The 24,740-nt window shown below is 41.9% G+C and overlaps 1 protein-coding gene across 1 annotated transcript in view; it reads right to left on the bottom strand.

Annotated features, from left to right (window-relative positions):
- LOC146026483 (interleukin-15-like) overlaps positions 1-24,740 on the bottom strand; it is an 85,024-nt gene that overhangs the window by 11,905 nt on the left and 48,379 nt on the right. Inside the window, exons 2-5 of the mRNA XM_083157194.1 lie at positions 15,915-16,061; positions 13,119-13,182; positions 9,772-9,807; positions 1,028-1,075 (exon numbers count right to left, since the gene is read on the bottom strand). Coding sequence (XP_083013320.1) covers positions 1,028-1,075; positions 9,772-9,807; positions 13,119-13,182; positions 15,915-15,955 — 189 coding nt within the window. The 5' untranslated portion in view covers positions 15,956-16,061. The remainder of the gene's footprint in view (positions 1-1,027; positions 1,076-9,771; positions 9,808-13,118; positions 13,183-15,914; positions 16,062-24,740) is intronic.

Here is a 24,740-nt window from a genome sequence, read left to right on the forward strand (position 1 = left end):
TATTCCAGATCTTTACAATTTTCATTGAGATATTTCAGATACATGGAAATAGTAGATGAGAATACCCCTCATAGGATACTATTTCCAAGTATCTGAAATATCTCAATGTAAATTGTAAAGATCTGGAATAACTGCTACCACCGTGTGGAATAATTTTATTTTTTAATAAATATTTAAAATTATATGGACTTTCTTCTATTTGCTGAATTAACTTAAGGCTTGATCGATCTAATTGTGAAGATCGACACAAGGGGCGGCAACTTACGACTGTACTCCATATTTCCCCCCAACCCCTATCCAACAGGGGTTCTTGTAAGCTAGGCGGCCCCCACACAGTTATCCTAATTTCTGTGGCATGACACAAGGGTCTGTTCTATATATATATATATATATATATATATATATATATATATATATGTTATCTATATTGCCATGTAAACTGTGGGCTCAATCTTCTGTGCTATATAAGAAACTGTAAATAAATATGAAGGGGGCCATTGCAGAGATTGCAATCCTAGGCAACAGCAGGTTGGTTTTGCCTTCTAAATAATGCTGCTTTACAAACATGGGCAAGCTCATGCAAATGTATTCACCTCTGGAACTTTGAGGTTATTACATTTAGCCCTTGGTACACATGGCATCCGAATAGTGCATACAGTATTTTCAAGATATAGATAGAAATAACATATTTGATACTCAATTAACACACCTGTGTTACAGCTGGATGATTGGGTAAAAAGCACTGTTCGGGGTTTAATGAGGGCTGGACTTGTAAAGTGCAGATTTAAATGTGCAATTCAGGGGAATAGAAATGAAAACAACATGGCCTATGAAAATGGAAACCATCAAACCAAAGAAGAGATTTGGATATTATTTATTTTACCTTGACCAATGAAAAAGTGTACAGCAGAAAGCAGTATAATGTAAAGGCTAAAACTAAGGCCAGTAACTGTGATACATAATGCTGGAACTGGACACTGGTAGATTAGTTTGGACAAAAGGTTAACAGGGGAGTGTGGATACTTACTGGCACATGGTCATCATTCCCTGCAGTGTACAGATATAAATTCTTATGCTGTAATGCGAACAGAAGATAACAATGAGATGATTGAGCACAATCTTTCATTTCTTACATGGGTAAAAGAAAAGCAGTCAGGAATATTAACTATATTTTAAATGTGCTGTGTATATATATATACAGTATATATATATCTGGAAAAAAGGGTGAGATGGGCGCCTATAGTGTAGTATTTTCTAAGTTAGTTTTGTCTCCCTTCACCACATGAAGACAGACCAACACCCCCAATTTTAAAGGTGTACCGTATAAGGTGGTTTTCCACCACTGTTCTATGAGCGTCCTTATCAAGAAAGTCCCAGTGACTGTTCAACAGCTTTCATGGAGTTCCAAAACCTCCCTTCTTAATCCACTCCTCAATGTAAATTGCAGCACATACCAAATCTCACGGACCCGGGGGTGGTGCCACAAGGTGACATTGTCCTCATTGGCTGGCTGTTGGAGAATTGCTACTGACAATAACGTCCATTAATTCACAAAACACTCCCATTAAATTTACACACGAGATGAGTAAACACTCCATCCATTACCTGGACGTCACACAGCCCTCAAAGACATTGGAAGCATATATTTCTACACTTCAACATGTAAAGGTTGGTTTAATTTTAGATTGTTGACGTACTCATCTTCGTCTTTGCTGATGGTCTACAACAGCCAGCCAATGAGGACAATGTCACCTTGTGGCACCACCCCCGGGTCTGTGAGATTTGGTATGTGCTGCAATTTACATTGAGGAGTGGATTAAGAAGGGAGGTTTTGGAACTCCATGAAAGCTGTTGAACAGTCACTGGGACTTTCTTGATAAGGACGCTCATAGAACAGTGGTGGAAAACCACCTTATACGGTACACCTTTAAAATTGGGGGTGTTGGTCTGTCTTCATGTGGTGAAGGGAGACAAAACTAACTTAGAAAATACCACACTATAGGCGCCCATCTCACCCTTTTTTCCAGATTCTTTACACATAGGGTTCAAGAGAACGAGAACCCACAGGAGAAGGTGCTGCCACCCTAAAGGAAAGAGGGAAGTGTATATAAGGTCTAACACCAATTGGTGTGAAGTATTCTAACATCCAAAGAACAGGGGATTACCAGCGCTAGTACCACCATATATATCCATATATATATATATATATATATATATATATATATATATATATATATATATATAGCAGCGAACTCTCACCAATAACTTGTTACAGGAATAGATGAGAAAAAGAGGCGGCACTCCAACGGATTTGAAATCAAGTGCTGGTGTATTAAGCAATTTTTACAGCATTATAGTAGGTGCAAACAACAACGTTTCAAGACTTGTGCGGTCTTTTCTTCAGGTCATGCATAATGTGCAAGGTGACAACAAACAGTTTCTTACCTCTACTTGAGACATATATATAAGGTGAGCTATGCAGCGATGATGCCGGGACGCTCCGACTTCTGGGAGGCTGGACACTTAGGGCCGCCCCGTGGGTGTTGCCTCTATGATGTCATTACACCTCCGGGCATCGCGCTGTGTGTACAAAAACAATGAATGGTGTTATCATGAATAAACAATGTGTGTAAAACAAACCTAGAATATGTGCAAAACGGTGCATATAAACAAGTACACATCTGTGAGAAGACATACGTTTAAAACGCTAACCAAATGGGATCATAATGTATATAACATAGTTACCATGGCTATATAGCTGAAAAAAGTAATAACATTCTTATTGTTACAAATAGCGAGAATAGCTATCAAACCAGACAGTCACATTATCGGACAGGTGTATCGGACCAGGGCTCCCTCATTTGCGGTTCACTCTGGCCGGCCATCGTCACGACCGTGGCTGCCTGTTAACCGTCTATGTGGACGCAAGATAGATTATGGTTGGTGATTGCTTAGTGTGTACGCAAAGGAACAACATGGTAACATCTAATAACACACTCGTTTAGAGATCGAGATCCCAGGACCATATGGTATCGATAATCGATACGCTATCAATAAAAAGCAAGTACAGTTGTCAATAAAAGTTTTTAGAAGGTCCAATTAAACACATCCCGATTGTGTTTGCAATCATCAAAGGAAAATGTTCCAAGTGAATTTATCGTTGAGGCCGTGCGGCGCCAGTGTGTTGTGGATGTGAATCCATTTGGATTCGCATTGTGATAGTTTTTTCTGGCGATCACCACCCCGAATGAGAGGGGGTACGTGGTCGAGGACCTTACATCGCAGGCTGGCAAGTGAATGTCCTAGTGCTTTGAAATGTTTTGCGACTGGTTGTTCCACTCCTTTCGATTCTTTCCCTTCCAATAATGCACTTATTGATGAGCGATGTTGGGCCATTCTAGTGCGGAGATCGCGGATGGTTTGACCCACATATATGAGTCCACACGGGCAGATAATGATGTATATGATGTGTGTCATAGTGCAAGTTAAGGTCTGTTTCAACTTGTATTTTTGGCCGGAGTGAGGATTTTTAACATATGTTCCTGGCTCCATGTAACTGCAAGTGTCACACGTCGGACATCTCACACAACCCCTGTTACGGGTGAGTAGGAAGGTCTCCTTGGGGATCAGGGTGAGGTTAGTTTTAACTAGCATGTCCCTGATGCTGCGGCCCCGTCAATTACCTGGACGTCGCAATTGAGATTGTGGACAATCGCATCCACACATCAGTATATAGCAAACCGACAGATAGGAATACGTTCCTAGCCCGTTCCAGTTGTCACCCGCCAGCATTACTCCGTGGTCTACCTAGATCCCAGATGCTGCGGGCCGCCCGTATCTCCAGTGATAAACCCGCCCTGGCAGCCACACTCGACACCAGAGACCTTTTAAAATCTAAAGAAGAGGTCTTGCAGATCCCTAGACATGATCTGCTGCAAAAGGCACCCCGACAAACTTTTGATCATCGAATCCCCTTTGTCACCAAGTACACACCAGCCTGTGTGTCTTTATCTCAAACTACCAAAAAACTGTGGCCTATTGTGTCCAGTGACAAAGACCTGCCTTGCCTGAAGAATAAGACATTGATGCCAGCTTATCGACGGGGCCGCAGCATCAGGGACATGCTAGTTAAAACTAACCTCACCCCGATCCCCAAGGAGACCTTCCTACTCACCCGTAACAGGGGTTGTGTGAGATGTCCGACGTGTGTCACTTGCAGTTACATGGAGCCAGGAACATATGTTAAAAATCCTCACTCCGGCCAAAAATAGAAGTTGAAACAGACCTTAACTTGCACTATGACACACATCATATACATCATTATCTGCCCGTGTGGACTCATATATGTGGGTCAAACCATCCGCGATCTCCGCACTAGAATGGCCCAACATCGCTCATCAATAAGTGCATTATTGGAAGGGAAAGAATCGAAAGGAGTGGAACAACCAGTCGCAAAACATTTCAAAGCACTAGGACATTCACTTGCCAGCCTGCGATGTAAGGTCATCGACCACGTACCCCCTCTCATTCGGGGTGGTGATCGCCAGAAAAAACTATCACAATGCGAATCCAAATGGATTCACATCCTCAACACACTGGTGCCGCACGGCCTCAACGATAAATTCACTTGGAACATTTTCCTTTGATGATTGCAAACACAATCGGGATGCGTTTAATTGGACCTTCTAAAAACTTTTATTGACAACTGTACTTGCTCTTTATTGATAGCGTATCGATTATCGATACCATATGGTCCTGGGATCTTGATCTCTAAACGAGTGTGTTATTAGATGTACCATGTTGTTCCTTTGCGTACACACTAAGCAATCACCAACCATAATCTATCTTGCGTCCACATAGACGGTTAACAGGCAGCCATGGTCGTGACGGTGGCCGGCCAGAGTGAACCGCAAATGAGGGAGCCCTGGTCCGATACACCTGTCCGATAATGTGACTGTCTGGTTTGATAGCTATTCTCGCTATTTGTAACAATAAGAATGTTATTACTTTTTTCAGCTATATAGCCATGGTAGCTATGTTATATACATTATGATCCCATTTGGTTAGCGTTTTAAACGTATGTCTTCTCACAGATGTGTACTTGTTTATATTCACCATTTTGCACATATTCTAGGTTTGTTTTACACACATTGTTTATTCATGATAACACCATTCATTGTTTTTGTACACACAGCGCGATGCCCGGAGGTGTAATGACATCATAGAGGCCCTAAGTGTCCAGCCTCCCGGAAGTCGGAGCGTCCCAGCATCGTCGCTGCATAGCTCACGTTGCTTGCACCTTATATATATGTCTCAAGTAGAGGTAAAAAAACTGTTTGTTGTCACCTTGCACATTATGCATGACCTGAAGAAAAGACCGCACAGGTCTTGAAACGTTGTCGTTTGCACCTACTATAATGCTGTAAAAATTGCTTAATACACCAGCACTTGATTTCAAATCCGTTGGAGGGCCGCCTCTTTTTCTCATCTATTCCTGTAACAAGTTATTGGTGAGAGTCCGCTGGTATATCTACCCTATTGGAAGGCACCGCGGTCCATTGCCCACATTGTCCCGAGTGCCAATCATTGCTGGACTATATATATATATATATATATATATATATATATATATATATATATATATATATATATATATATATATATATATATATATAGCAATCACCAATGATGAATTGAACTGTACCTGTGTGGTCTCCAGTCATTTGCTGAAATTCGTCTGAGTGCCGCCCAACCTGCCACTATACATTTGCGGACCCTGTCTGGGAACCCCGCTGAGGGAAGGCACCAGGTGCAGCTACTGGTTTATCGGGAAGTGGAGTGCCGGCATCCGCATATATATATATATATATATATATATATATATATATAAGGAAAAAAGGGGGGTCAGAGGGCGCTATGTAGTAATTGAAGACTAAACAACTATAATTGAAGATATTTAATAAAAAATTATGTATACTATAAATAACTTTCAATAAAATCAATAATACAATAGTATGAAATTTGTCTAGTGTATTGTCAGTAGCAATCATCAAGTTGGTGTGGGTGACCTGATGCGTTTCGTCAATATCATCACTTCATCAGGGGCAGAAAACAGTCAGTTTGAAGATTACACCAGATGCTGACAGAGGTGTAGAACATCACAAAAGGAGCATCACAAAATATAAAATGGTCCAATGAAAAAAATCCAATGAATTTTGGAGGAAAACAGTGGCTCTGTGGAGAGTGTGTGCACTTGCTGGATTCCAAAACTGGAGACCAGCCCTCTAGACGGATTCCATACTATTGTATTATTGATTTTATTGAAAATTGTATACATAATTTTTATTAAATATCTTCAATTATAGTTGTATAGTTGTATTATATGTAAAGTGCAACAGAATATGCTGCGCTATATAAGAAACTGTTAATAAATATATATATATGTATATATTTGTCCAACTATATTGTTTATATGGAATTCCGACCCCAGAGGCTGTATGATGTCACGCAGGCTCCTACGGCATTTGTCTGTAGTGAGCAGCTGATGACATCATCTCGTGTCCTCTGTGTTCGTGACAACGGCAGAGACCCGGGAGTGAGCGGCATGTAGTAACCACCTGGCTGTTGGATGTAGGCTGTATTGCTGGAGGGATCTTGTTACCTCCAGACTCATGTCAGCCATGCTCCAGCAGGTGAGTCTCATATTGTCTTGATTTGCTGGGGGCGGGGGCTCAACAGGTTTAATGTGGCTTCTGGTATTTAATGCAGCTTTGAACCCTTGTGCATTTGTGTACTGTTTGCCCTGACGAAGGGGGGTAACCCCGAAACTGTTGGAATAAAACCTGTCTTTTATCTGCAAAGCCTGATGAGTGCCGCCTCCATTGTACCTATATATATATATCACGAGAAATGGGGGGTTGTGACCTTTTCTGCGCTAAGAGGTTAGCTGCACCTCTAACTACCTCGCTGTTAATAGAGGTAGAGGATAGGCATAGAAAAAAAAAGAATAGCGGTGCGCTGGTGTAGGTTTCACCTTAATTTCATACACAATGGTAGAATAAAAATAATTTATTTTATACAATTATATAAAAACAGTAGATTCTCACATAAATGTTCATATCAAATAGATACCACTTCTAACAAATATGCTTTCCTGATAGACCCTACGCATTTCGTCCCGGAGGGACTTCTTCAGGGGTAACAGGGTATCGATCTGAATTGTGTTCACTCTTAGTGAATTGTGTTCACTCTTGGTGGATGGATGGACTTGCATTCTGACTGATTGGACACACCTAACCCATCTGTGGAGTTTATATCTGGTGAGGATATCAGCCGGACCCGTTCTACCCACCCCCCCAAGCTGAGGATATTCAGAGCGCCAATACCCCTCCAATAGGGGTGGACTCTCATAAGTCCTTCCATATATCTATCTATTGAAGATATCAGTAGGACCTGTTTTACTCACCTCCCCAAGCTGAGGACATTCAGGTAGCCAATACCCCTTCAAAGGGGCAGACTTCTATTGGTCCATCCATCCACCAAGAGTGAACACAATTCACTAAGAGTGAACACAATTCAGATCGATACCCTGTTACCCCTGAAGAAGTCCCTCCGGGACGAAACGCGTAGGGTCTATCAGGAAAGCATATTTGTTAGAAGTGGTATCTATTTAATATGAACATTTATGTGAGAATCTACTGTTTTTATATTATTGTATAAAATAAATTATTTTTATTCTACCATTGTGTATGAAATTAAGGTGAAATCTACACCAGCGCACCGCTATTCTTTCTTTTTCTATATATATATATATATATATATATATATATATATATATATATATAAAACCATATAGTCCAGCAGTCACGTAGTATAGGGTTAAATGGCTGTAACTTGCTGGGGTGCCATCACAGGCAGTTAAATCAACTCCACAATATCGTCCAAAGAAGCAGCACTGACACAGTCTTGAAAGATAAAAAGTCTGTGCGAGTGCCGCTTCTTGGATGATATATATATATACCCGGGTCGGCCAACAGGCATATGAGCATGATGTAATCTTGAAATACATTTATTCTTTCTACAAAACCATGAGGTTCTTTTTCCTACAAAGGGAGGCAAGTACTGCTATTAATTTACTTTTTTGGACTATGCACCACACCACGGCATACAATAGCAGGCGTGCCACCTTTTTACCCTATACTATCTATATGTTTATGTATATATATATATATATATATATTTATATATAAAAAAATATTGAGGGCACTCACCATTTTGATGAAGAATTTGTCAAAGGTTTTTTTTGTATTGAAACGTGTTAACGTTTCAATCCTATCTAGCATTTATGTAAAAACTACAGATTAGGTTGTAGCTGATCCTTCCACACCAAGCACTGTGGAGGGATCAGCTACAACCTAATCTGTGGTTTTGACAAAGATCCTAGAAAGGATCGAAACGTTAACATGTTTCTATACAAATAAAAACCTATGCAAATTCTTCATCAATATGTCCTCAATATTTTTTGATTATTTTTTGATATTCATTGAAAATTGTTTCTTTGGAGTGAGCACCACTGAGTTGACTCTTGGATATATAGGTGCAAACTTGTGTGTGTGTGTATATATATATATATATATATATATATATATATATATATATATATAATCCTGTACACATGTTGTTCCACATTTCAGAAGTTTATTAAAAAGTCCTTTTTGACACAAAATCATTGAAGGCAGACAATTTCCAATGCAGTTGAATTTTACAGCGTATTAGGTGTGAATAACAATGTAGTGAAGCAATACCCGATGCGTTTCGTCTCAAAAGGCCAAATCAAGCTTCAAAAAGTGATAAACTGGAGAGTGATAAACAACCAGCCAATGAGCTCCTACTTTTACAAACCCAGTCTGTAACATGGCAGTTAGGAGGTAATTGGCTGGTTGTTTATCACTCTCCATTTTATCACTTTTTGAAGCATGATACATCTGGCCCTCTGAGACTTCATCGGGGAGAAAGTCTCTCAATGGGCCAGATGCACTAAGCTTCAAAAGTAATAAAATGGAGAATGATAAACCACCAGCCAATCAGCTCCTACCTGATATTTTTCAAACACAGTCTGTGATATGTCAGGTAGGAGCTGATTGGCTGGTGGTTTATCACTCTCCATTTTATCACTTTTGAAGCTTAGTACATCTGGCCCAATGTGAGAAAAATCTTCTTAATTAAAATACTAGTCTTAAGAGCTCATCTGGAAGGATCTTTAAAGGGTAATGGTAACTGATATCAAATTTAACAAGAATATATAATAGTATATAGTATATATAATAGAGAATAACAACCTCTAATGAATTTCCCTTTTGTAGAGGGATAACCAGAAGTGATGTGGTTCATCCTAACTCCAAAGCAAGTGTTTGTGATATTGAGGACAAGCGGGACCCGATATAGAACAATAGAAAAAAAGCATTTTCATACATCTGCTACATGGTACTTTATGGTAAAGTTCCTGACTATGACCAGCTGCACTATTATCTATGCCCGCACTGTAATTCCACATTGATGTGCCCTCTCTGTTTTGCAAAACAAAAGCAAGCAACATACTCCGCAAAACCAACTTGCCCCAAAAGTATTCTACAGTAACAGAAAAGCAAATGCCTCAGATTATTGCTGGATACTGCTATATATATACTGTACTTATTTATTAATATGCTAATTCATCTCTCCAATAAACCTTCCAGCAGCAAATTGTGGAACTTTAGAACCGGAAATACTTACATGATTATTTTTCCAATATTTACTTCTTTTAAGGTCCTTTAATAAAAAAAAAATAAAGTGAATATATATAAAATGTGTCACAAACATCTATATACTATTTTTCCTTACACATATTACTGTACATCAGTTTTTATTAATAAACGGTAAATGTCATGCTAATTTATAATATTCCGCTAATATTAGGTTAAAATGACATGAAGAACATCCATTCTTAGGGGTCAATGTACTAAGCATTGCAAAAATATGCATGTTCAGACCTGCAATGGGAATGCCTTTGGCAAGAACTACATTTGCCGAGACGTTTGCACACAACGGTGCGGATAGGTTGCATTCAAGGGGCCTGGAGCATAAGGACACCCAGGGTTTCCTGGACATTTCCACAAAAACGGTGGATGCGCACTGAAAAATGCTGGCCATCGACATGTGGACGCAGGCAAGCTGAAGCCTGCTCAGGGGTGACGGCTGACATCACACAACGTCAGCCGCCCGCCTTGTCTGTGTCCAGGCACTCGGAATGAAAGTCAGTCTAAACTGACTTGTACTTGCGAACAGTGGCACAATCATTTGATGGTCACTGTCCATCAAATGATTGTTCACCTGTACACTCGCATGCAAATGGATGTGTGAGTGTACACATCCATTCGCATGCAAATGTGGCCACTTGCACGGGTGAAGGTGGTGTGCGTTCAAACGGCCTGAGGTTGGCTAATGTACGCAGCTTACCGAGCCAACGTGAATCGGTACCAGCCAATCAGATTATAGCTGCCATGTTACAGGTTGTGTTTGATAAAAGACAGGAGCTGGTTGGTTGATAGCGTATCTCTACTTTATCTCTCTTCAAGGCTTAGTACATAAAGTAGACCTCTGAATTACAGGAGCTGTTTTAACTACATTAATATTGTATATACTGCTATACAAATAATAGTAAATCATCGTAAAGTTAATTTTAGTGATATACACAGGTGTCAACATTGACACAAAAGTGAGAAAAACTGATGTTGGTCTTTTCATGTGTCATTTTAAAAAGCTTGAATGTTAGAATATTGTCACGTTTAGTACTAGCTGGGCACTGGCAAAATACTACACCGAGCATATTACTGATATACGGGGCTAGTGCAAGGTTTACGGAACCCTAGCAAAAAGTTCTGTTTCCACCACCCACATGCCAAAACTGACTTTCCAGAACCTTAGGTGAAAGTGTGGAGGTGGCATCATAGAAGTCAGACACCTGATATATGCATTAAGCTCAACAAGGATGCCTCTCTCCTAAACTTTGTGATAGTCCAACTCGGGTTCTGGAGCAACTAGGCGGTGTCCTAAAGCTGCTTAATGGTATCCAGGCCTTGCTGACACATTATTGGTGTTACACTGACAGCAATGACACAGCACTAGGCATATCATGTGAATAAGCATAGGGGTGCTGGTGGGAGGGGTTATGGTGGATGGGGCCCTGCCTATTTTGTCAGTTCCAGGTACCTCAATGTTTGATGGTAGTTCTGAGTGCAAGTATTCAGTATTCAATGGCTGCAATGGACTATGAAGGAAGCCAATAGAAGGAACAGTATGAGTCAAGGTCAGAAACCGATAAAACATGGAGTGCAGTGCCAAATCCAGAGATGGAATTGAAATCAGGAACAAGCCAAGGACTTGAAAGCAAAATAAAACAGAATCAAGTTGTATGAATCAGGGCCAATAGAAGTAGGGGATATAACACTCCAGCAGTAAGATCTCAGCTGACCCCAGTGGAAGTACCATACTGTAGCTTGGAGATCACTTCTGGAAGGTGAATCTAAGTTTAATTCTGAGTCTGGAGTGTTACAGTATTAAGTATTAAGAGACAGTAATCTTCCAAAAGCTTATATACATGTATTACTGGACAGCATATACAAATTCAGTATCCCTTATCCAAATATCTGTTATCCAAATTATTCCGAAAACCATAGTCTCCAAAATTTACTTTGATTTTGTATTTTTTGCTAAAAACCTACTGGGGACATCTGTAACTAGCACTAACGGGGAAATAACATGTACAGTAACTGGCACTAAATATGTGCAAGGACGGGATTGCTTAGCATTCAAATTCAGTATCTGAAACTTTGTTTCATGTTTTAAAACCTTGTTTTATACACAAATAAAATATATTTGTGTGTATTTCATGTGGTTGATGTGTTTTTACAACATAAATGCAAGATACCTCAAGATACTTCATTCAAATATAAAAATATTCCAGAATACGGAATAATCCATTATCCAAATTTCTTCTGGTCCCGAGCATTTTGGATAAGAGATACTCAAACTGTATAAACAAAGAATTCCCCAAATACTGTATGCTTTGCCAGACAACCAAGTATGACTCGAAAGTTAAATGTAAAAAAGCCATCTTGTACAATAAGTGTGACAATTAAAACCCTAGCTCAATTCTGACATTACCATAAAAAACATTGGGGGTGTTAGTCCACTGACCATCCCTCCACATTTGAATCCAACTTGGTCATCACTTTTTATTTGACCCTAGATTAATCTAGGTAATATTCTGGATATGGGATTTATATTTATTTTCTCCAAATGTCTACACATTAATTAATTAATATCAAAGTCAAAGCAATTACATTTTTTAGTTCTACTGGAGCAGTAATAAAGGACCTGATCAGAATTGGGCAATAGCCCCACTGGACCAAGATGCCATCTTAGTTGGGAGCATGCTATTTTACCTGATGAAATTAATAGTAACTGAAATGCTGATTTGAAACTGTGACCACTCTGTCTACAGCACAGGTTCTCAAACTCGGGCATCAGGACCCCACACAGTGAATGTTTTGCAGGTCTCCTCACAGAATCACAAGTGAAATAATTAGCTCCACCTGTGGATCTTTTAAAATGTGTCAATGAGTAATGAATGCACCTGTGCACCTGCCGGGTGAGCTACAGTGATTTGGACATTGAGAGCAATGTCATATTACATACATACAGGATCTCGACAGCTGAGATGCTAGAGGTTAGACAAATGCCAGCAGAAGACTGCTTTCTCCCTGCCACATGCCCGACCCAAACTTCCCTTACCCGATGCCTAACCCTTAACCGCTCCATCCCCTAAGGCCTAACCCTCCCCCAGGTAGCCTAAACCTAACCCTCTTCTTAGTGCCTAACCCTCACCCAGCCTAACCCTATACCATCCCCTAGTCCATAAACCTAAGAAACACACAATTGGCATAACCTGTACTTGCTTACATACATTTATAATTGTACATGTTCCTCCTAAACTATGGTTGTGAAATAAGCTAGAAGGTTACACTCAAATGCTTCACAAAAATATATTAGTTCACGAAAACAAGATAGATGTTACTTGCTTTATAAAGTGATTCCAGGTCATCCTGTATTATTCTCCATGGAATTTTGTCAGTTAAAGCAAAGCTGAAGAAAAAAGTGTAAAAAGTGAAGAAATGGATCTATTTTTTTTTTTTGAGAGCATATGTAGATTCCAGTTATTTAAATATTGTTTTCTTTAAAAGGGATGCGGTCATCTATTAGAATGAACTTAGGTCTACAGTCATTAGGTCGACCCCACTAGGTCGACTGGCAGGAAGGTCGACCTGACTTAAGGTCGACATGGGCCAAGGTCGACATGACTTAAGGTCGAATTTGCATAAAGGTCGACATGAGGAAGGTCGACTGGTCATAAGGTCGACATGGGCTTTTCACTGTTTTTTGAGCCGACATGTGCCGACAGGCGGTATTTCATGCCCTACCATCCACTAGGGCGTGGTGGGAGAATAACATAGTGTGCCGAGCGCAGCGAGGCACCGTGCCCGAAGCATCGCGAGCGATGCGAGGGTCCGATTCTCATTGCCAACTGTGTCCATGTCGACTGTGTCGACATTCGGATAAAAAAACAGTTAAAAACCCATGTCGACCTTATGACCAGTCGACCTTCCTCATGTCGACCTTTATGCAAATTCGACCTTAAGTCATGTCGACCCTGGCCCATGTCGACCTTAAGTCAGGTCGACCTTCCTGCCAGTCGACCTAGTGGGGTCGACCTAATGACTGTAGACCTAAATGCAGTCTGACGAATGATCCCATTCCCTTTAAAAAATAATAATGACAATAATAACCATGAATGAGTGAGGGGCAGGGTGAGGCGGGATCTTAGGCAACGAGGAAGGGTTACAGTGGACAGCAACCAATCATAGCCCACTAAAATATTACTGCACCCAAACTAGAACATTTAACATGGATTAAATATGCTCCTGGTAATCGGATTTGTCACAGGAGAACATAAGAAAACACAAACGCAGTTTTGCATCAAGACACAAGTTACTAAGACTAAGGTACAATCACTCAGAAGCTGAACAGGTGGTTTAGTACAGGTACTACAATTTGTAAAGACAATGGCCCTCATTCTGGTCTGGTCACTACGTTGCGAATTCGCAACGGCGAACAATGTTTACTGCATGCGCATAATCGCTACGGCGCATGTGCAGGCCTTCGCTGCGGGCACCCTTGGAGACTTGCATAGTCTCTGTGGTGCTCGCTATGGGTAGGGTGTGCAGGAGGCGAGGAGAGGGCGTTTGCATTCGTACACACAAAAACACTGGGTATGCCCAGGATAACGCTGGGCATCCCCAGCTGTCTGCCCTGTTCTCAGAGCAGGGCCCCGAGTCACCAGATAGTGATTTAGATTAACGAACTCTATAAAAATCATTGATGGTCGGTGACCATCGAATGATTTCGGGTTCCTACACAAGCCTGCGAATGGATGTTTATGCAAAGCAACCATTCGCAGTGCTGCATGGAAACTTGGCGACTAGCAGGGAGCGGGCATTCGTACGGGTGGCGTGAAAAGTAACAAGGCTTTCAAAGCAGCAAACTAGTGCTGCTTTGTGAGCCAACCAGTCCAATGTATAAAGAATTAAATAAACCCAAAATCCTGAGTTTTGGTGTTTCCATTACTGGTAACACAAAAAAATAAAACATGGATCAGTAAGTGAAGCGATTTCAAATATCACACTGATTGGATAGTCCTGAATAGGTCTGAACACCTCTGATTAAGTGATGCTCACTGGTTTGCTTACAATGAGGTAAAATATGTAGGCACATCAAGGTTTCTTTTAAAAAAAGATACTCCCATCCCCACTATATAACACTTACATGAAATTATAGCGAATGATGCTCACTGGTTAGCTTACAAAAAAAGCATTATTTAAAGGTTTCTTTTGCTATTCCACCATGTAAAGCTGGCATAAAACAGAGAAACTCGCCATAGTGCAATAATGGAACCAGGGTGTTCTCCAGATCACGGTCCCCCTTCTTAAATCCTCTGATATCCAAACCCCTTACTCCTTACTCTGCCAAAATAAGATAGAGTATGCTTCACTACAATTTCATGTACATGTTATATAGTGGTGATGGGAGTACCAATCTTTTTTTTAAAGAAACCTTAATTCTTGATATCATACCTCCTTGTAAGCAAACCAATGAGCATCAGCTAAGGAAGGCATGTCCAAAGTCTGACCCTCCAGCTGTTGTGAAACTACACATCCCAGCATGCATTGCCATAGTTTTAGTATTCCCTAATAGCAAAACTGTGGCAAGGCATGCTGCGACTTGTAGTTTCACAACAGCTGGAGGGCCATAGTTTGGACATGCCTGAGCTAAGGCAACCACATTTAAATGTATGTGTCTTTGAATGGTGATGGGAGCCTTTATGTGATTAAAATATTTGTGTGTACATGTACTGTAAGCACATGTAAGCATTTATTGCTGTAGACATTTTGGTGTCATCTCCTGGAAAATAGGTTTTTCTCATCTCCTTATAGAAGACACCTAATCAGAGGTGTTAGGACATATTCTGGTCTAGCCTAGGAATGTCTGTAACGTGACATTTACAATACAGTAGTAGTATTGTATTATAGTCTAGGCTACTTCTTTTATTTTTTTTTTTATTTTTTTTATTTATTGAAGCATGAAATAAAGTACATCCGGAATATAATTGCATTCCCATTGTGTGAATCACAAAATGTAGCATAATAGATTTATGCACGTCTAGGTTACTTCTTGATTTTGGGAAAAAAATACTGAAAAAAATGAACTACAGGATATTTATATGGTTTTTGCACTACATTACAGTATATTGTGTCACTTACCATGATAACAAATTAATGGTGATTATATGCACGAGATGCATTTATTGTTGGGGAGCCAAGTTATAAGGCTACTATCCTTGTATGTCATCATGAAGTAAGCAACAATGATGGGCCGTTGTCCAACGTTTCATCTAGAAACTGATGCATCTGTATTAAAAGATAATATCATGATTGTTAATGAATGATATTACGTTTTTGTGTTACGATATGCATAAGGTGCATTCACTAGACTCGTTCCGGTTGATAGATCTACAGTGTCTAGATAGACAGTCAATAGGTCTACCTCAAAAGGTCGACATACAATAAGTTGACAGGGTCAAAATTTTGACATGAAAAAAGGTAGACACATGACAAGGTCGATGTGAGTTTTTCATGAGTTTTGTTTTAAAACCTGCTTGTTCTTACTTCACCGTCCATGTCGGCACAGAGGGAGAAATAGTGTACCAAGCGTTACACTAATTGGGGTCAATGTCGACAATTGAGAAAAAATCACGTTGACCTTTCATGTGTATAACTTTTTCATGTCAACACTTCAACCCTGTCGACCTTTCCCATGTCAACTTTAAAAATGTTGACTTATTGCATGTCATCCTTTTGGCTTTAACCTATTGACTGTCTGTCTAGACACTGTTTATCTAATAATCCCCACCCCACTATACTCCCAGTCATCAAGTCACATAAGATAAGAAGTTAACTAAGTTTCTACATAAGAAAATTGCTGTACAAGGTTATTTTCATCTATTTATAATACAACACAGAAATGTTGTCTGTCATTGTGTCACACTTGCAAAAATTATGTTAGGAGGTGGAGTCAGCCACAGAAGTGATATCGATGGCTTTCAATTAACTGATTCAAACTGGCAGAGGCGGAGAGGTGCCCCATTGCCTCTTTGATTTACGCCTCTCCTATAACTACCCCACATAACTAAGGGACGGCACCCCACACCCATTACCAAAATAACCTTCCCATTTATATGTAACTATTCTTGAATGTATAAAAGGCTGGACAGTTATTTGTACACAGTGAAGCAATTTTATACATTAACAAATTGTAGCAATTCGATGTATATTGTAGCTACAAAGTTAAATAGTACATTTTTAAAAAGTATCTATTTCCGAAAGAAAAAAAAGTTGAAACAAAAGTTGGCTGATTTGTAGTATTAAAACCAAATCTGTACTGAGATGTGGATTCTAACTATCTGCTAGGTCTGGTACAGCCATCAACAGTCTTATATGCTGGTGGTTTTCAACTAGGTATTGAGTTTGATGCAGACTGTGGACCACTGAGTTGGTTTCAAGTGGGTCACTGCACATAACTGTCACAGTATCCAGACCACCCAGCAAGTCACATGTTCCATGTCAGCCAGCAGGTGCACAGAGAGAGTTCACCAACTGTCACAATGGTGTCTAGTGTCAATGCCTAGCGGTGGTGCCGGCCCTGATGTCACCTCAGGCAAAGGCATCATATATAGACATAAGTCACTTATAAAAATAGTCCTCTGCTATATGTATACACTGTAGCTGTACATGGAAACCTACTGTATGTGGCTTACTTTCTGTCGGAAATCGAATGACTGCAGCAAATATCGTTTTTGGCAAATATCCCCCACCTCCTTGAAAAATTGTGTTTTGGGGGATAATCTGCAAACATTATTGGAAAAATAGGTCTCTTGACGTGTTTTCCAATGGGTGTAGTGTGGCGGTTTGACTATCGGGATCCCGATGGTCAATATCCCGACATTGGAATCCCCACTGGCGGAGATCTGACAGGGGGGTGAGCTTAAAGAAGGCCCTTGCGGGCTCACCACAGGTTCTATTCTCCCTTATGGGGGTCATGGACCCCCACAAGGGAGAATAGCCACTGTCAGTTGGGATCCCGACTGCCGGGCATATAAGCAGTTGGGATTCCGATGTCTGAGTACTGACCATCGGAATCCCGATGGTCAGGCAGTCATTCGGCACCCTTTTCCAATAACCGTTAGGCCACACAGATAAATAGCAATTCCAGCTGTAACAGGTCATATAGTCTCTGGTTTTATATATTTTACCTGTAGTTTTAGAAATTATTTCAATAATTATACTGTGTGCTAGAATGGGATTTACACACTGGCCACATCTGTGGAACCGAACTGTATTTATTTTCCCTTTTTCCATGTTTGTATATAAAAAAAAAGCTTAAAAATCAGAACGTCAGTTATTTTTAATATTTTTCATTTGAAAAATAATAAAGTGATATATAAGATGCTCTATGTACACTGAAAATTATCGGTTTCCTTAACACTTTGAGTTCCAAGTGAATTTGTTATTCATCATAATAACCTGTAATGTTACCTTATATAGGAAATATAATCTTTTTTTTAAACATCATTTTTTATTTGAATTTATATAACAAATTTGAGTGACGCTGGCATCTTTACCAACTATTTTGTACATATCTCACAGAGATATTGGCACCCAAAGGGTTAATAGTACTGTTAATTGTATCCGTACTGTATCTAGCACCTGTAGCTGAGTTGTAAACATTTCCTTATTTGTGAAGATTAGTCGTATTCTTCTTACTGGGATCTTAGGTATTTTTTAACTATAGAACATGATGATTGCTCGTTATGTCTATGTCAGTGGAGTTCGATTCATTATTTGATTGTATTTTCCCTTCATTTACATAAGTCTATAAAGTCCAAGAAGTTGACTTCTGTATGTTTTATGGAATTGGATGTAGTCAATAGGTTGACATTTACAATTTTTATTCCACAATGTTAAAAAGTCAACAGACAACATGTCAACATTCTTAGCATATCAGCATTGTCAGAATGTCGTCTTTAGGATTCACCTCAGGGCTGTAGGGCTTGGCTCCTGCAATCAGGAGTTAAGGCCCCATACATACAGAGCGGCAGTAGTGCTAGTAAGACACTGGCGGCTGATCGACGGGGCCATGGTCGACAGACACATGGTTGACAGGACTTTTTTTTGGGTACCGGTCCACTTGGATCATTCTTTACTATCCAAGTGGATATAGAGTAAGAATAGAATAGTGGGACGAGCGCCGTGCCCGAAGCATGGCTAGCGTGCACATATACCGTGTCACCAGGGACCCCTGTGACATTCACCACCAAAAAGTCCTGAAAAAGTCCAGTCGACCATGCATCTCTCTCTCTCTCTGTTGTTATTTATTTAACATTTCTCAATAAAAACAATTTTATTGGCTTATTATTCCTATCACATCTGAATATACGTAGAAACATGCAAAGTACACTCATACAGGTCAAATTGAAAACAAGAATAACAAGATGTTACACATTCACACACTCACACACACACACACACACACACACACACAAGCAAAATATTGACTGTATTGAATGTATTGACTGTAAGAATGTGCAATAATACCAGGAGCAAACCCTTCTAGCAGGCCTTTTTTATTTTTAAAGTAGCCCCGGCACCGCGCCCATAACTACAGCCTACTGTAATAGGAAAACGGAGTGGTTTTTTTTTTTTTTTTTAAGAAAGAAAGCATTTTGTTTTCCAACTAACCTTGCCAGAAACTTTAAAGAGCTTCTTCTCTATTGTTCTATTGTTGCGCCAAGTTCAGACTATTTTTTTCATCTTTCCGTGTACTTGAATAAAGCTAGTAGTCTGAGGCAGCACCCCCTGAGATGTACACTCTAATAAAAATACCTTATATCCGGGATATTTACATAATAGGTGTAAATAAGAACTTGTGCAATAATAGAACCTTTGTGGCACAGCAACCCCCTTCCCCCACAGCCTGGCCAGCGGCCATTACATGCACAATGAAAGGCGGAATGAAGCTTCGGCACATGCCCAGTGGCAACGGATTTCCTACCTAGTGTGCTGTATGTGTCTGTGGATCTGAGTGCTCAATCATTACAACAGAGGGAGAATCTGGTAATTGGCTTAAAATACAGTACAGACAAAGTGGACAATATTTTTTTTACTAATTCTGAAAAAGATATATATATATTTTAGCACAGGATGTAGTGTCATATTGTTCAGGGTTGCCGACTTTCAAATGCTCCTCTCTGGGAGAAACCCGGAGTGGAGACTTTCATTACACGTTCGGGGGGGGGGGGGGGGGCTTGACTGTGATGTCATTAAGCCCCGCCCCATTATGGGAAATAGACGAAATCACTGATCTCCATGGAGGGGGCAGGGCTAAAATGACACAAGTGTGTCATTTTAGCTCCGCCCCCTCCTCTGAGACCTGCGGATTGCGGCATTTAAATGCCACGATCGGGGGATCTCAGTGGGGGTCCCCCTGATTCCGAGAGGGTTGCCCACCCTTCCGGGGGGCCGGGAGGGGGACCTGATTTTCGAGAGACTCCCGGTAATTCCGGGAGGGTCGGCAACCCTGATATTGTTATTTGTCTATCAGTATGTATGATATTGTAAATATAAATCTATTTATTGTAGTCAAGTTATGATTATACTTTGAGGGAAGATATTATTGGCACTATCTAAAGCAGGGATGAGAAACTACACATCCCAGCATGCCCTACAACAGTTTTAGTTTGGCCAAATAGTAAAACTGTAGCAGGGCATGCTGGGATGTGCAGTTCAACAACAGATGGAGGGCCGAAGGTTCCCCATCCCTGATCTGAAGGAATAGCAGCATACAGAAGGTTACTGTATGTCAAAACTTGTTAGTGTGAACTCCTGGGTTTAAATTTAACAAGAATCATTTTTGGTCTAGATTGCATTCTTGGGTGAGTTTTGTCTGTTTTTGGAACTCTTAGATGTACTTAAGGCAAACACACAATCTGATTAGAAATAGATGGCCAAGCTTGCAAATAGAATTCAGTAGGTGTTGACAGGGGCAGCTCCAGAAGAAAATGATGGGGGCACCAGTGGCAAACGCATTTTTAGAGGGGGGTTTCCAAATGAATCCACCCTGCAGCACATTGGAGTAAGTACAGGAGTCTGGGGGAGTAGTAACATCCCTGATAATTAGTCCTTTTATACACTGGATGGATACAGTATGGAATACAGTATTAATATTTATCAGTACAGATGGTCTATCTATAGTATAGACTGTTTCAAACATTTAAATAAAATAAGTGGCCACGAAAAGGTTAAACATGCCATAATAAATTAATAAATACACAGACATAATAGAATCAGTACTAAGCTCACATTCTCCCACTTCATGGTAAGGCTTCTGGTTCTTCCTCCTGTCAGCTACACTCTGGTCTGTTGCGATGTTTGAAGCTGCTCACACAGGGCATGTGCAGCAGCTCTGCTTTGTCCCTTACACTGATGTGGTGGCAGCTCTATTGATCATATTATGTACCAGTGCTAATGTTGTCATAATTTAAGGTACTTGCCAAGAGGAGGGGGGTTTCTGTGCATTTGCCTATGTACCATGATTGGAGAAAGGGGTGGTTAGTGGTGCCAGGGTGCACACACTCTCACACTTCCCTGCAAAGGGAATCAGGGCCTGCGCTACCCACTCAGCAGCTCCTTCAAAGCAGGGAGGCGCCATGCTGAAAAGGTGCTGTCTCCCTCCCTGCTCTGCTAACGCTGCCTCAGCCCTCACTGTCACTGCCTCCTGCACGCCGCCCGCAGCACCTGTCTGACAGTGGGTGGCAGTATGGAGAGGCTGAGCAGCTCCCTGCATCGGGCACACACTGTCCTCCTCCTGCGACCTGCCCCCTCTTCCTCACGGACACTTGCGCTGAGGCATGTAGTGCTGTCTGTGAATGCCTGGATGACATGTCATGTCCGGATCCGCCCCCTACCCAATGCTCCCTGCGCCTGTCAGCTGTCAATCTAATGACAAACAGGCAGCAGCGCCGCCTCCCCTTCCTTCCTTCTTCTCAGTGTGCTGTGCCAGTGCCACTGCCAGTCCTCAACACTCTGCCCCCTTTATCTCCTCCCCTTTTCTTCCATCTCCTCCTTCTCTCCCCTCCTTTCCCCCTCAGTCACGAGAGGGGTGTAATGGCGTCCTCAGCGTCCTGCCTACGCAGATAGAAGAGGAGGGATTGCACAAGAGTTAAACAGCAAAAGAACAGTGAGTCTTTTATTATACATGTTTCTAACAAATTTTTTAAGAATTGTAGATTTTTTTATATTAATTTAGACACTTTTGAAATAATGGGCTGGGTTATGTGCCTAAAGGTGGCCATACACGCTGCAATCCGGCATCACATCAAAAAGTATGTGCTGCACTTTTTGTACTGCTTTCGGATCGCATCGCACACACATTGTATGCATGCCGTGCGATACGATCTAGCCCATAACGTATGTGATTCTCGCAGCGTGTATGGGCACCTTTAGTGCCTGCAACATTTTGCGGACACAGCACTGAGATGGTGTATGCATACATGTACATGCACCCGAGATCCTCCATAGGATCGCATGTTGCATACACTCCCACAATCGGGCTGCAGCTTGTTGCAGTGGCAATGTAAAAGGGTGCAAAATGTATGGTTTGCAGGAGAGCGCCGGACACCCTAGCACCGGCCATTAGAGAATGACCTCACATGATAGTGGATGAGGGAGGTAGATAATGACATGGAGAGGCAGTGAGTGATGGGGAGAGAGAGAGGAGTGACTGATAAGCTTGGAGGAAAAAGAGAGGGCAACAGTGAGAGGGAGACATGACAGGCAGAAACAGTGGGTAGACATAGATGGTAAAAAAGTAGAGGTGTAGGGTGATGGAAAAAAGATTATAAGAAGAATTTAAGCAGTGTATGTGATGGGAGATGCAGAGGGTGACGTTGAGAGGCAGAGAGGGAAAAAAAGATTGGAGAAAAAGAAAATTGGAGGGTGGAGAGAGAGAGAAAGAAAGAGGGAAAGAAGAGGGAAAGAGGGAAAGGATATATATATATATATATATATATATATATATACACACACTGTCATTATTAATATTATTCACCTGCTGGCTGGCTGTGAGGGGCGGCTGGGCAGGGCTTCTCTGCGGCTGCAGCAGGAGGACCAGGGACTTGTGAGAGGAGGGCGGCTGGCCTGCCGGAGCAGAGAGGCGGCCGGCCTGCCGATGCAGCAGCCCAGAGGAGGGCGGCGGGCCTGCAGGACGAAGAGAAAGACACAAGATGATGACATCATCTCCCGAGCGTCAAGTAGACTGCAGTGCAGCTGGCGGTGCGGGTGGGGTGGTAGGCGGTATGGTACTGGAGGCTTTGCCTGGAAAAGCCTACTGGAGGGTTGCCACCAAAAATGGGAGAATCCCGGAAATCCGGTAGAGGTGGCAACCCTACCTGTCACTCATTGCCTCTGCCCAGAGTCACCCATTGCATCAACTCCTGCATGTCACCTATTAACTTTCACCCACTGCTTCTCCCCAGTGTCTCCCGATGCCTGTCAGCCAGTCCTTCATGCATCTTAGGATGCGTTTGCCACAGCAGTCATAACTATGCTTTGTGCAGCTTTTTTTAGGGTAAATTGCATCAGTTTGTGGCCAAATAATTATAATGATGTCGTGTTTTGTCATTATTAAAAGAAAGACGCCTCTGAATCTTCATAATGCAAAAAACTGCCATCATGTTAATAACAATTGTAAATCCAGTATAATAAAAAGTCCACATAGATAAAATATGGGCCACCATATGTGGGTGACACCTGGGAGCAGCCTGCACCCCATAGTAAGTTAAAGCTTGACATGTAAGAACCAACTGACCTGGCCAATGTTGATGAGGGAGAGATCAGCTGAAGCCGGTTCTGGAACACCATTCCTGAAGGTCAGGTAAAAATTTTCAGGAACAGTGTTCCGGAACTTGCTTCAGCTGATCTCTCCCTCGCCGCGTCACACCCGCAGCCCCCCGATGTATGAAAGGGACACCCGTGCACCACACTCACCGCACTGCCTCAGTGGCCCAGAAGAGCGGAGCCACAATACTGAGGCTGGGGATCAGATGTTGCAGCCATGTGCCGGGCCAACCCTCAGCACAGAGATCTGGAGGCAGCAGGGCAGCCAGAGCAAGATGCAGATGGCAGATGGGTAAATATGCACAGCACCTGAATCGTATGCCTGGGGGCCCTGCTCCCAGTCTTCTGCACACTGAACTGCTGACCGTGTGACAGCAGCTCTTTCAGCAGTGGCGTGATGAGCCGGGTGCGGGGGCCGCATCGTGTGTTACCCTTCAATTGGGGTTAGACTATGCAGGTAATGAAACACCCGCCGGGGCTTTTTTTCCACCCATCTGTCCGCAATCCAGAGGCCGGAGTAGCAGCACAGAGGAGGGTGGCGGGCCTGCAGGACGAAGCCGAAGATGCTCCTGAGTGTCAGTCAGACTGCAGGGCGGCGTGGTACGGTACTGGAGGCTTTTTTAGACACCGGGATTCCGGGAGAATCCAACTGGAAGACTGGAAAAGCCTCCTGGAGGGTTGCCACCAAAAACGGGAGAATCCCGGAAATCCGGGAGAGGTGGCAAGCCTAGCTGTGTTTCTCCAACCCCCCCTTCCTGTTCCTTTTCCCCCCGGGTAGGGGGCGCAAGGTTCTCCTCTCTTCTGATCTCTACTGGAGGTTTGGCCAATGGCAGTCCCCCAGGAGGGATTTATTTCCAGGACACTGATGTTCCTATGCCGGAATTACGTCAGTGCATCCTGACCGCGAGCTAGCTGCAGCCTTCCTAACCCTCGCTTCTTCAGGGTTTTCCGTGTATCCAGCGACCGGTCCTGTGCCGCCACAGCTCCTTCCAGCAGTCCCGTTATTACCTCAAGTGGGCAGACCATTCAGTTACGCCAAGTGGGCAAACCTCTCAGTTTCATTATTACGCCAAGTGGGCGAACCTCTCAGTTTCGTTATTTCGTTATTACAGCACTTCCTGCCGTGTGGACGCAGCA

This window comes from Crinia signifera, chromosome 1 (assembly GCF_055691185.1).
Source record: "Crinia signifera chromosome 1, ASM5569118v1, whole genome shotgun sequence".
NCBI classification, from domain to species: domain Eukaryota; kingdom Metazoa; phylum Chordata; class Amphibia; order Anura; family Myobatrachidae; genus Crinia; species Crinia signifera.